At 34.4% G+C, this 14,710-nt stretch overlaps 1 protein-coding gene across 10 annotated transcripts in view; it reads left to right on the top strand.

Annotated features, from left to right (window-relative positions):
* LOC127874137 (cAMP-dependent protein kinase catalytic subunit alpha) overlaps positions 1–14,710 on the top strand; it is a 112,419-nt gene that overhangs the window by 70,782 nt on the left and 26,927 nt on the right. For 8 of the 10 annotated variants that reach the window (XM_052418319.1, XM_052418324.1, XM_052418323.1 and 5 more), the window contains 2 exons: positions 3,915–3,997; positions 11,271–11,397. In XM_052418319.1, the coding sequence (XP_052274279.1) occupies positions 3,915–3,997; positions 11,271–11,397 (210 nt within the window). Of the gene's footprint in view, positions 1–3,914; positions 3,998–9,898; positions 10,026–11,270; positions 11,398–14,710 lie in introns of all 10 variants that reach the window. The other 2 variants (XM_052418320.1, XM_052418328.1) reach the window with 1 other exon arrangement.

Genomic DNA, 14,710 nt, shown 5'->3' with positions numbered 1-14,710 from the left:
TTAAAACATTGATATATTGAGATCTGAATAACCGCGTTCACTAATACATTTGGTGCGAATAGAATGCCTGTTTCCTCCATGTTGTAACTCAATTGTGGACATTTATCCTTAAATCGACACATTGTTTTCAAAATTATAATCAAGGATGCAGCCAAAGATACGTCCAAGAATACTGTAATGCTTTGAAATCCAATATTTCTCTCCAGGAGAGCTTCATCAACAAATTGAGTTGTCACATATCGGTCCCATATTTAGCCAGCATTTTGTATTGCTTATGTGATTACTACATGAACGAAATCAGATTTAATTGATGTAATCTTTTTTAATTTCCATTTGATCCTTGTTTTGTATTGTCTGGGAATTATGTGAGGGCGGATTGTTTTTATTGATCATTTTACGGAATTTTTAAAGATTAAGTTCTATGTCTGAAGAAAATTGCCTACATAAATGGCCATGTTTTAGTTTGTAGTTTTAAATGACATTTGAACAAACCACTTGAGAATATTCAAAAGAGTAGTAAAAACAAATTACATCAAAACACACTTAGATAGGAGATGTTTACATTAGAAAAGAAAGCCACAATTTTTCAGTACATTTTTTATGTGAACATGGAACAGTACATTTAGCCATTTGGTGGAACATGCACCATTGGTTTATTATTTCAAAGCAAAGACATAATTTTTATTGTTTAATAAACTTTTTTTTGGTGAACAGTTATAGTATAAAGCAAAAACATAATCTAATCAAATCTTTTGTTAGGATAAGAAGGGATAATCCTGTTGGTCATTATGTCTTTGCATCATTGACATGTTAACCCTTCACCACTTAGATGTGTATTTTTGAGCATTTGTAGTCCCTCAGAAAGTTAAATTTAATGTAAGACCTTTCTTACTAGATTCAAGTTTTAAAGGCTTCATTTCCATCACTTAGATAATGATGAGCAGCAAACAGCAATAAAACCTGAACAGACTGCGAGTTACTTGCAGGCTGTTCTGGTTTTATGCTGTTTGCACAGAGCCATTTTCACTTTGCTTCTGAGTGGGAAAGGGTTGAATAAAACCTAACCACTTTCTCTAGCACCAGAACTTATTGCTTTGGTAAATAAATTTGCTCATGGCCGAACCCTTTCCACTGTTATTAATAATCCTCTCTGACTCTCTGACCTTGACCTAACTTTACCTTGTCTTAGCAATAGCCTGTCCAGTACCGACAGATGGCATTTGTAAAACAGAGCTGACTACCATTTATTGTGATGAGATATTATTTTCAACCAAAGTTCCTGTGAAGATATTCAAGCTTATTGTCTTCTTTAAAAGGGAATCATTCAATGTTCTTCAAATTGCATCCTTAATTACTTCCTACATATAGTTTTTCTGTTTTACCAATTACCCAAAAGGTTTTAGAAACTAAAATATTCAGCATTTCAGGATATTTTATAAAAGTTGATTGGATTTATTTGTTAAGGTGGATGACAAAAAACAATCAGGAAGTAAGTTCAGGAGGAAAATTTGAGCTGATTTTACAGAACCCAATAAACATTTTTGTTCATCTGTTTTCATCTAATCATCATAAACAACAGTGCTAATGAGAAACTGTTAGCAGGGCTTTCCACAGGCCATTTAACTATCCCTCGCCGGGGCGCTTGAATTTCGAAATCAGAGTCCCCGGGGCGCTTGAAATTTTGCGATTAGTGTATTTTTCAGTAAAAGAAAGTGGAGATTGTCAAAAACAATCAAGGTTTCTCCTTCAGTGCATCAATATTCCCTGTTTAAAAGAGCACTCGGTACCTACAGTCACAAGTAATCGCCATAAACACCACATGGCGTAATGGATAATCCACTGATAAGAGAATAGCATGACGCGCGCATCGATTATTCTAGCCACATTACACAGTCATTTAAATGCTGACAAGGATGTATCAGGTAACTTTCCAGTCGTCAAACTGTGATGTTCATCGTCCAATCGGTTATGTGAATGCTTATGAGGGCGGGGTTAACTATCGACCATTATTTTTTATTGACGTCGAGCAGGAAGTTAGAGTATATTGCAGCTTGATTAGCAAGAAGTTGTACCGTTTACGTAATATAAAACCGGTAACTAGAACAGTACATTTAAGACTGTTTCGGGCATCATCATCACACCTTTTTACTATAAACAAGTGTTACATATGACTCATAATTAATACGAGAAATTAATTGCAAGTGGTAAACAATTAATTACTTTTAGCGAGTAAGTTGTGCAAATAAGTCCCGGTTACAATTATGCGATAACAATTTAATTCCAGTACATGTATATTTCATCATGTCCATTTATAGAACTCATTCACCTCATTTTTCTGAATTATTCGACACGTAATGCGCTTTAACAAATTTTCGTTGAATTAATTACGCACATTTGTAAATGTTTCGTTCGGTAATCGATACTTTTAAGACTGATGATGGCAACCGGCCGTAATCCTCGTGGACAACGTCAATTTCATGCATAATTCTGTCAAAACATTTATTCGACTCATAAAGTCTTTAAACAAATTATCGTTGAATTCATAACGCAACTGTTAATATTTGTTGAAATCTCAAATGGGAATAATTAAATTTGTTATCCGAAACCCATTCCCGTAAGATGATGTTAACGCGTTTTTAATCTGAAACACACTTCCAAATGTAAATGTTACAGCAACGTTAAAATATTTCTTGCTTCAAATTAGCAGTGCAAATTTATTTTGTGTCGAATCTTTTTCTCAATTAAAAAGAGCGCAAAAATTATGCAGCATGTACAACGTCATGTCATTTGCTTACTAAGAAAGCGTGCGTGTATTGAGCGTTTTAACAAGCACACAACACGTCAGGGGATTGACGCATGTGCAGAGGCAATATTTCATCAAATCTATAAATAGTCACTTAAAATTTATTTGATAATATAGAAAAATGGCAAGGTTTGTGTTAAAGAAATAATTGAGAGCTTTTATCGTAAATATTTACCAGAAAATGATTTCGGAATAAACGGGATTATCGGGTAATAAATAGAAACTTGAAAAGTAGTAAGTTTACAGTAAAAGAGTTAGGTTGAAACAGATGTATTGGGGAATCGTTCGAGTCGGGATTTTACTATCTGTGCGGGAAAGTTTAAAAACAATTAAACAATTAAAAAAATTATATATATTTTTTAATGACTGGGGGATTTTCTTGAAGAGTCATAGTGCACAAAATGACATCTTTTGACGCTGTTTTTCTTTTAGTTATAACACACCACAGAACGTGAATTTACACGTTAAATTTTAAAAAAATCTACGTCGGGAGGGGACAAAAATCCTGTGGAAAGCACTGGTTAGGAGATCAGTGAAGATAATTGGGTCAAGTTGCACTGGACCACTTCTGCCAAGACTGTAGGGTAGGGATAAATAGCATATCAACTCAAGTCACACATTTATAGTTTTATCTTACCGCAGCAAACAGTAAAGTAGTGACAGATGCCATCCCCAGCCTGCTAGCCCTGCATGGGTAAATTTTAACCCGACTTTCTTGCCTAGATTCCAGGTTCCATATGGGCAGGCTATTAACATTTCTTGGTTAAGTGAAAGTATTCATATTTTGACTTGTTTTGGCAAACTGCTAATTTTGATGACTTCATATACCTGTATACTGTGTTATTGGTATTCCCCAATGTCTATCAAATATTGTAGAATATTGTTTAATGGAGCCTTTTCTTTGCAAAATGGGCTTAATGCATGTGCGTAACATGTCGCCCCAGATAAGCCTGTGCAGTCTGCACAGGCTTTTCAAGGACAACATGTTCAGCCTCCACTGGAATTTAGTTCAGAAGAGACTCTCTTTAAAATAAAAATGTGATAAAAAAGGGAAAGTGTCGTCCCTGATTCTTTGATATGTGTGCTCATTTGTGTCTTGTTTCTCTTCCAGGATAACTCCAACTTGTATATGGTGTTAGAATTCGTCACAGGCGGTGAAATGTTCTCCCATTTAAGACGGATAGGACGGTTTAGGTATGTTAATTTTAACATTTCATGAAGATCATTTTGATAAAATAGAAAATGAACAAAACTTCAGAAGCATTAACATTAAATATTATTGTTTTAAATGTTTTTATTCTAATTTAAAACTTGTTTGTTTGTTTTGCTAAAATGTTTAATACTTGTCATGTCTAAACTGTATTGAATGATTATAAAAAGTGTACTGTATTACCTTCAACGCACTTTTGACTGTGTACATGCATAAATCAATATTTATTCTTAGATTTATGATATGTAAAGCAATATCCCATACCTTGGAAATGTTCTCTAAAATGCGCACACTAAATCATTTTTGTATTCCCCATATCAATAAAACATCATGCAGTCTTTGAGACAATATTGCAATAAAAATGGATAAGAGCATTCTATTCTAAGCCGTTTGAATGTTGGATAGTTATATTTTGCTAGTTAACATCATACATGTAGTTTGAGTTTAAAGGGGTTGTTGACAATTTTGTAATTGTCAGTAACAATGTGATTTTTCGTTGATTGGCAATCTTTGAATTACATATTCTTTACAAATAAAAAGCCTCTGACATTCAAGACCCCTCATTAAAAGTTACAACAAAACCAAACCAACCACGAATGAAATTATGACAGCAGTTTTGACTCATTATTTTAGCCACTCCATGTGCTTATACCATTAATATATGTCTTATGACAAGTGGTATGGAAAATTACTAATTTCCTAAATGTTTTTTTCCAATGTGTTTTATGTTGTCAAATGATTAATTATGATTTTATTGCCTATATTCAGTAATTATGTTTGTTTACTGAAGGTCTTTCACAAGTTTGATATATTCACTCTTCTGACAGTCCATATTTCTTTTGTTTTGACATACTCTTAAAGGGGCCTTTTCACAGATTTTGGCATTTTTTAAACTTATTCATTAAATGCTTTATATTGATAAATGTAAACATTGGATCGTAAAAGCTCCAGTAAAAAATCAAGAAAAAAAATAAAAAAAGGAAAAGAACATTGCCCGGAGCAGGTTTCGAACCAGTGACCCCTGGTGTCCTGCCAGAGTCCTGAAGTAAAAACGCTTTAGCCTACTGAACTATTCCGCCGAGTACACATGCTGAACGTATTTTATACCCTATATAAGCAATCTTCGTAGTTTCACAAAATTTAACGACAAAAACAGAACTCTCCAAATTATTCAATCGTTTCGCGTTGCAACGCTTTATAATTTTTAGGTTTTAAAATCGTCAAAAGATGCATATAATGGCTCTATTAGACCATGGTAAATGTTCAGTATTACTGTTTCCTCACAAATATCCTAACTAAAAAGAAAATTTGCGAATCTGAAACAACTTTTTTCAATTTTGTCAATTTACCAAAGCGTGAAAAGATCCCTTTAATAGAGTCTTAACACGGGAACACAGAATTTGTTAATTTCTGTAATTTGTGTAATTTTTGCAAGACTTCAACAATGAATGAGGTTTTGTGCAGGCTCTGGCTTTTGTGTGTAATATAATAAAGCGTAATTGATTTTGCCAAGAACTGTATCACTGAGATGTGGCATGTGGCACGTGGCAAGAATGTGCCTGTTTTTGTTAGACACAAGGGTAGACAAGGTTGTCTGGTGCAATATATGAAACATCCAGAATTGTTGTCAAGTCAGCTTTGTTGTTGCAGTTATGGAAAGTGATACATTAAATTACCAAGGAAATGTTTGCTGAATTTTATTACTTTATCTGAAAATCGTTGAAAATAGATTTAAATATGGTTTGACTAAAGCAACGTTCCATATCAATGTAAACTACATGTATTTACACTGTTATGTTTATGCTGTATTTTAAAATAAAAATGCAATCGTGGGCAGATTAAAAAAGTGGATTGTAATTTATAACAGTATACAAGTATATAGAGTTTAAATATAGTAATAAAGTACTTACATCTCATTACATATTGTGAACACAAGTGTCACTCGCCCATTATGCCAGCTATGGTTTGTCATAGGGCCATGCAATTTCTTTATATTGATATACGATCATAGCGGAGGGCTTTGAAAATGTTGAAATAGTCTTAAAATAGTACTGTATGTATACTCACATGACACTATGTAAATCACAGAATGTCAAAGATATTGCCAATTTAAATCATGATGAATAGCATTTTGTTAGGTAGACACAGTTATAAAAAGAATAAAAGCATAATACTGGGGCCTACTTATTAGTATGTATTTGATAAATATCAAAAGAGAAATTCTTAAAAAGGCTGTTGTATCCTGCATGTTGACCTATTGATGTGAATGGCAAGCTGATACATGGTTTATTTAAAAACATATTTAATTAGGTGTGTGCATAATAATTCTTGATACGGCTAATTATAAGTAGCTACATATTGAGAATTTAGTTTGAAACTTTTGAATCTGATATTGGAATGCAAAGAAAATTCGGCTGTTTCACATTAAATACTGTATATAGATGTTTGTTCCTTTTCTTTTTAAAGAGAACATTTGCAGGTATAGGGCTATTGCTTAGAATAATGTAAAACAGGTATATACAAGATATAATATTTTTTTTACAGAGTTATTACTACTATTATTTTCAAAGATACGCATGATGAATGCTATGTCCATCCCTAAGTTTTTTATGTCCATCCCAAAGTTTCTTGTGTTCATCTTTAAGTTGCCCTGCTTGTAGGTGATACATTTATTATGAAGAAAACATGCCTGCTTTAAAAAACACATGTTTCTATTATAAATAATTGAATAACATACTGCTAAGTACTTGTTAACCTGTCTATGTTAATATTGTTAAGATAGGTTTGTGAGAATGAGTAGTATCTTTGGTAAAGAGAGAACATCAGGAATTTACAAGTTAAACCTTTACCACTTAAAAACGTATTTTGACGCATTTGTAGTCCAGCAGAAAGTTTAATTATCCCCCGCCATAGGTGGAGGGATATTGTTTTGGCGTTGTCCGTCCTTCCGTCCGGCACTTTTGTGTCTGGAGCCATATCTTGGAAGTGCTTCGGCGGATTTCATTGAACCTTTGAATGAGTATATATATGGATAAGTTGATGATGCACGCCAAATGGCATTGTAAACCATCTGTTAATAACGGAGTTTTGGCCCTTGGTATCTTGAAAAAATGCTTTTTTGTGTCCGCAGCCATATCTTGGAAGTGCTTTGGCGGATTTCATTGAGACTTGGTATGAGTATATATATATATGTATGGATAAGAGGATGATGCACGCCAAATGGCATTGTAGACCATCGGATAATAACGGTATGGCCCTTTGTATCTTGAAAAAATGCTTTTTTGTGTGTGTCCAGAAAACTTTTGTGTCCAGAAGTATATTGGCGTGGGATATCAATTCAACAAATTTGCTTGTTTAATTAAGGACCTGTCTTACTAGATGGAAGTTTAAAATTTTCAACCCTTAGATACTGTTGAGCAGCAAACAGCTTAAAACCTGAACATACTGCTAGTAACTTGCAGGCTGTTCTGGTTTTATGCTGTTTGCACATAGCCATTTTCACTTTGCTTCTAAGTGGGAAAGGGCTATCGGAAGTAGAAAGGTTGTCAAAAGTCTGGAAGTGCTCCGTTTAAATAAAGTACCAACCTCTTTACATAGTTTAATTTTTTGATTATTAGATTTTTTTCAATCCTATTTTGCTTAAGTTTAGCATTTTTTCCTAGTGTTTACAAAAAGATGTATTAATTCTTGCTTTTTTACTGAAGTATTTTTTTCAACAAAAGACTTGTTTATATTTTCATAGATGACCATAGATAAGAAACTTACTGTGAACAGTCTAATGTCTGGCATAAAAATACGTTTGTTTCAGTTTATTCAGTCAATGGCATAAAAGCCATTAAGACAAAAATGTTTATTAATGTTGTCAGATTTCTTTTTTTCGTTTTTATGCCCCACGGTAGGGTGGCATATAACAGTTGAACTGTCCTTCTATCTGTCAGAATGTGCGGCTGTCCAAAAGCTTTTACATTAACCATAACTTTTGCTATATTGAAGATAGCAACTTGATATTTGGCATGCATGTGTATCTCATAGAGCTGCACATTTTGAGTGTTGAAAGGTCAAGATCATCCTTTAAGGTCAAAGGTCAAATATATGGCTTCAAAGCGGCGCAATAGGGGGCATTGTTTTTCTGACAAACACATCTCTTTTTATTTTATATGTAGAATTTTTTAGTGTTTTGTGTTATACAGTAGCAACCTCTTCAAAATTACTTTAAAGGATATTGTTATTGATTATTATTGTTATTAAAATTTTTACTGTAACCTGAAGCAACCATTTTTGTATTTCCATTTATAGTATCTCTCTTCAGCAGACGTATTTGTCCAATATGCTCATCAATATCTAAGTTCTGAATGTGGTTTAATGGTGTATATTAATTAGTAGCATGCTTGCATATCATTAATATAGTTTCAGAATGTCCCAGCTGCTGCTTTTTCCCTCGACAAAATTATGAATAAAGCATGCCATGACTCAACATTTTCTATAAAGATCACTATAGTTCACTATAAGGCTAACATCTGTATATCTTTTTATTTGGTGTGGTGCAAATTGTCAAGTAGATACAACAAATATCAAAATAATATTGCAAATTAATTGTTTTATTAACAGTGTAAGTTTTCTTTGGCCCATGGAAAGTCTATAACCATGTCCAAGAACTTTTCTAGTTCAAACATTTCGAGTGTTTCTGTATACATGTAAAATACATGTAAACAATGTATAATACTGTCCGTAACCGCTGATTTACGTTTTCTTATTTAGTGAGAGTCATTCGAGGTTCTATGCTTCCCAAATTGTGCTCAGTTTTGAGTATCTACATTCCCTGGACATTGTGTATAGAGATTTGAAACCTGAGAACATCCTAATTGGCCCTGACGGTTATTGTAGTGTAAGTTCTTACCATTGGTCGCCAAAACCCATTTTCACTGTTTGTGAATTGAATTTAGTCCTTGAAAATCCACAGTTTGAATCCACAGTAAACAGTTTGAATACCTTCGTTACAAAATGATTGACATTCCGACTTCTTTCAAAGTTCTGCAGGGATTATGCAAATGTGTACATATCAGACATTTCTTTTCATTGAAGTTACTTTTGTGTTCAAGCTTTAACTTTCTTACTGAATTTCTGTAAAAAAAGGCAATCTTATTTGTTAAAAATGTCCATAATTATGCAGAACTTGGGTGAAGGTGGATTTACTAACATAAGTATACATTAACATCACTGTGCCATTCCACTTGCTAAAAGTCAGTGATATGTACAAGAATGGGTACTTTAATGATGAAAGATACTCAAATTCTGGTATATTTAAATATTTTGGTGCTGATGGAAAATAAACCACTATCACATTAATATAAACTAAATCTTATCATAATAAGGCAAAAATAATATAAAGTTGAACATTCTTTCTTTGTTTTGCCAATGTATATCTTAAATGTCAGCAATAAATTAAATTTCTGATCATAAATATCTGATTTGCATTAAATTTCTTGATGCTAACAAAGTAACCAACATAAAACATGTTTCTTGTAACTGACATCCAGCAAATGTAGTGTTGAATGATCCTCCTGTCACTGATTGTTGTGCAGTTAAGCTTGTAATTGGTGCTTGTTCCCATCTAAAACATGCTACATGTATGCGGTTGCTGCTTTCTTCATTTCAGCAATTATGTACTGAGCCATGATTTGTTTGTCATCCCTGCGCAGTTTTCCACATTAACCATTATCCAAGTTATTGCGCAACGGCAAGAAAACTTGCATCCATCTGATACTGTAAAACTATTCTTACTCTGCTGTTTGTACCATTTGCGTTGAACAATTGTGCATTGTCTTTTATTCAGCTCGTGAAATTTCATATAAATGATGCCATTTTGTTTTTCTTTGCCTCTACAGTGAACCACATTCCCGATTTTACGCAGCACAAATTGTCTTGGCTTTTGAGTATCTGCATTATTTGGATCTCATATACCGAGATCTAAAGCCTGAGAACCTTCTAATTGACTCAACAGGGTACCTGAAAGTAAGTAACGGCTGGGGCTTAGATTTACCCCACCCACTCATTGTGGCCTATAGCAGTGTAGGTCAGTGTAGTAGTCATGTATATGTACCCTATATTTTTGTTCCATACTTTCAACTTTGATGATAAATCACCTTTAGAATCATCTGTGGGCCACTGAGCACAGTCTGTTTCATGGGTTTCAATTTGACTCCTTATACAATATACATGAACCAGGCCTTTCCACAGGGCCCTTAAGCACACGGGTACCCCTGAATTTCCAAAGCATTGGGTTGCCCCTGTGTCCCTTTATTTCCATAATAGTATATTTTGTTCTTTATGTTTAAGCTCTGAAATAATGAAGAAATTAATACAGGGCACTTACAAAAAGTTCATCCTATTGCTGCAGCCACCTTCGGGTCTTTTCCCCTGTGCTTAAACAATTAATGCTGGGGAAAGGCTTAAAATGGGAAATTTCCTGTTTCAAAACTTACCAGGCTCAGTAAAATGTGGTGCATGATTCTAAATGTGTATTAATTTGTTGTCATCAGGGTTGATAAATTGTATGCATTTAATTGTGTTATGCTTTTTATGGTTTATTTAACAGTTCCTATTTTTCTACAGCTGTTGATGTTTATTTGTCATATTTAGTTTTCGTTTCTTGTATGTCAGCGTGTGTGATCCTCCGTGCAGTGACCATGGTGCCGAATGTATCCTCCTTCTCCTACAGATCTGCCAGCTTATATACGAGTGGTGTACTGGACAAACTGGGCTTAATGTATGCACGTAAAGTGTAGTGCCAGATTAGCCTGTGAAGGCCACTCAGGCTAATGTGAAACAACACTTTCTGCTTAAATGATTTTTTTTGTTTTAAGGAAGTCTATTCTAAACTAAAATCCAGCCTAGGTTTAAAGTGTTGTCTGTGATCAGACTGTGCAGGCTGCACAGTCTAATCAGGGATGAGACTTTCCACACTTGCATTTAGCCCCGTTTTCACAGAGTTTAGCTCAGATGCATGTTGTCTTGTTAGCCTACACGGGCCAGCATTTTATGGCTCGATAAGTTTTTGTTAGTTACGTGTATTGTTCGTTTCAGTTTTAGCCTTTACGCACACATAGACGTATATCGCCACCTGAGTTCTGCTAAGGACCCTATCAATCCTTTAACTCTAGTTTGATAGGCCCTTCTCATGCTTAAAGGTCAGGATATGTGCTAAGACCAGTTGTAACAGTATTAATGTTTTTCTTTTCATCCTTTTTTCCCCGACAGTGAGCCTCACTCGCGGTTTTATGCCGCTCAAATCGTCTTGGTGTTGGAGTACTTACACCACCTAGAAATTATGTACAGGGATTTAAAACCCGAGAATGTGCTTCTTGATATTCTTGGGTACTGCAAGGTATGGCAAGGCTGTGATGCTATTTTTGAACATGTATAGCAGCAAATACTACCCCACCATTCTGTCGCTATCGCAATGCCCAAGCACTGGTTATTCATCGGTCGATGGTTTGCTTTTTATGTTCGCACTGACTTGGTGCAGGGGTCAGTGTTAATAATACATGTTGGCTATGTATGTGTTTGCTAACAATTTCTCACATGTTTTAGTTTTTTCTTTTGATCTTCTCTGGTGGCAGACACTTGCTGTCAATGTTTTTCATTTTTTAAATCACATTATGTTTAGTTTTGGCTATCTTTTATGTGTGCAAGCATTGGGTTTTTTGGTAAAATTTGGGGCAAAAAAAAATTGGCCCCAATTGTAATCACAAAAAGTATAAAAAAATCACAAATGATTGCCTAAAATGCCAAATCAAATTTAATTTAAAAATATATTTTTTTACTTTTAGTTCATTCCCCTATCCAGCTTTCTTATTTGAGATTTTAATGTTATTGTAGTATTAAAAACACTTTTATTCCCAGTTATAAAGTATTTGTTAGCAAAAAAATGTCAACACCAATTTCCCAATTTTTTTCACATAAACATTACTCACTCCAAAAGCCACAGCCCTATTTTAAAATGGTGAAAAACACACATTAAAATATAAAATAGAAGTCATCAAAGACTTTAGCAGTGAATAAAGATGGCATTCACAAAAATGTAATGCTTGAGTGAAAAACTGTGCAGAGTGTAATTACAATATTTTAATGAAATTTAACTTTTGCGCTTAGCAATTTATACAAAATATTTATTTTAAACAAAGTTTTGTGTGTATTTTTGACACATTGTTGTACAGTTTATCTTGTTTACATTATAATTTGTATAATTATGCTTTCACCTTGCAAAAAACACAACTTACACTATCAACAATTCACCATGTTATTGTATCATAACAAATAAATAATTATGGCTGTTAGTGCATTAAGTTTAACTGTATTTTTAGCTCACCTGAGCACAACGTGCTCATGGTGAGCTTTTGTGATCGCCATTTGTCCGTCGTCCACCGTGCGTTATCCGTCGTGCGTTGTCCGTTGTGCGACGTCAACATTTACCTTGTTCACTCTCTAGAGGCCACATTTATTGTCCAATCTTCATGAAATTTGGTCAGAAGATTGCTTTCAACGATATATTGGATGAGTTCGAAAATGGTTGCGTTTGCTTGAAAAACATGGCTGCCAAAGGGCCGGGCATTTATCCTTATATGGCTATTTATGGCTATAGCAAAATCTTGTTAACACTTTAGAGGCCACATTTATTGTCCGATACTCATGAAACTTGGTCAGAAGATTCATCCCAATGATATCTTGGAAGAGTTCGAAAATGATGTCGGTTGGTTGAAAAACATGGCCGCCAGGGGGCGGGGCATTTTTCCTTATATGGCTATAGTAAAACCTTGTTAACACTCTAGAGGCCACATTTATTTTCCGATCTTCATGAAACTTGCTCAGATGATTTGTCCCAATGATATCTTGGATGAGTTCAAAATTGGTAACCTTGGCTTGAAAAACATGGCTGCCAAGGGGCGGGGCATTTTTCCTTATATGGCTATAGTAAAATCTTGTTAACTTTCTAGTTTGCTCAATCTTCATGAAATTTGGTCAGAACATTTGTTTCCTGTGTAGTAAAGTTTGGTTTTATTATGTCAATATTATGTGACATTAACTGTATTATGTAATTTTTCATAACACAGAATTTTCATAGTTAACATAACTGTTTTAGTCATTAACACTTAAGATAAGCCTTTCAACTAAGATACTGAAAGAAAGACAACATGTACATGATTTTGTAGTATTTATGCAGTATTTATCTCCCTTGTTTAACCTGGTTCAGTAATCTATTTTTAGTTCTGCTCTGGAATTTGGGAAGATATTGATCATTGATAAATGCTGAGGGAAAATTGACTACTCTGCCATTGATCTCTTCTGAACTGTATGAAATTTTGTAAAAACATTACCGTATTTTACCATGCATAGCGCGCAGTTTTTTACCTTCAAATTTCAAAATAAAAATTCAGTGCGCGTAATACATTGACACAACGCTTTCCTGGTTGCTAAATTGCAAAAAATCCATTTCGTAATCGTAAATCTTCACAATTGCCGCCATTTTTGTTATTGCAAAAAAACTACACCCTATAATGTTATAGACTGAAGGGGCCGTTGTCGAAACAACAAATAGCGGGAAAGGTTAGGAATGAACGGGGTAGTAATAGTTTTGACAAAAATTAAAAGATGAAAAAAATGTCTTTGTTGGTGTTTTCACACTTCTTCATTGATTGTTCATTAAAAAAAATCGAGGTATATCGATCCCTGTGCGCCGCGGTATTGTTTGTTAAAGTTTTCGTTGTCATGAAAACTCGTTGATTTACAACGCAAAACGTCTTATTTGAACTAAGGCTAATTATTTCAATAAGTATTTCTCAACTTCGCTTTTGCTTTATTTTGATAATTTAATCCAAAGTTTAATGTTAGCATTTCCGAAAATTTGCACTCTATGTGAATTGACAGTTTGACGTCATCAAAGGAAAGCCGCTTCCTGTCTGAAGCAATAAAGCGACAAGTTTCTCGCCGACAAAATTGGCTTCCTTTGTCTAGCAATCAACATGCCGAACCAATCGTGTGTTTGTTCCTCAATGGCAATCGTCCAATTAAATAATAGCACGTGCAAAGCTCCACCTTCGAACCTTTTGCAAAGAACGGAGGTGGAGTTCAACGGTTAATTGAGCAAGTGTTTTACGTAAGTTGAGTTCCGATTTGCCGAAATTACTAGGCCCTAAGCATTGAAACGACGAATACATTTATCAATGATTTTCCGATCTCTGCATAAATATGCTACTGTGCGAGTATACTACGTAGGTTACAAACCAACAATAGAGATATAGACTCGTTTTATTTTCTTTCAATAGAGACAAAAAAATGATATTTGTCAAATGGCTTTACGCGGATAACGCCAACTGTATGGAATTGAGCGTTCGGGTGTATTGTTTGTCTTACTATAAATACTTATCAACTAGACGCAGTGAAGGCGCGAAATACCGGGTCAAACTGGATTTATTGGGGAGCATCTCTTAATGGGGAAATATTTAAGTCGATGAAAAATAAAATGGGATCCACGGACGATTTGCGTAAAATTGGACATTGAGATGTTGCGGGTCTGCAGAAGAAGATGTCATACGATGTTGTGAGTGGCAGGTAATGAAAATGTTACACTGTTCAAATGTGAGGAATAGGTAATAGTGGTTCGAATTTAACGCAAACATGCGCAGCGGCAATAAGGACAT

Source organism: Dreissena polymorpha, chromosome 3, assembly GCF_020536995.1.
Source record: "Dreissena polymorpha isolate Duluth1 chromosome 3, UMN_Dpol_1.0, whole genome shotgun sequence".
NCBI classification, from domain to species: domain Eukaryota; kingdom Metazoa; phylum Mollusca; class Bivalvia; order Myida; family Dreissenidae; genus Dreissena; species Dreissena polymorpha.
The sequence above is the reverse complement of the archived record's forward strand: the minus strand, read 5'-3'. Positions and strand labels throughout refer to the sequence as shown.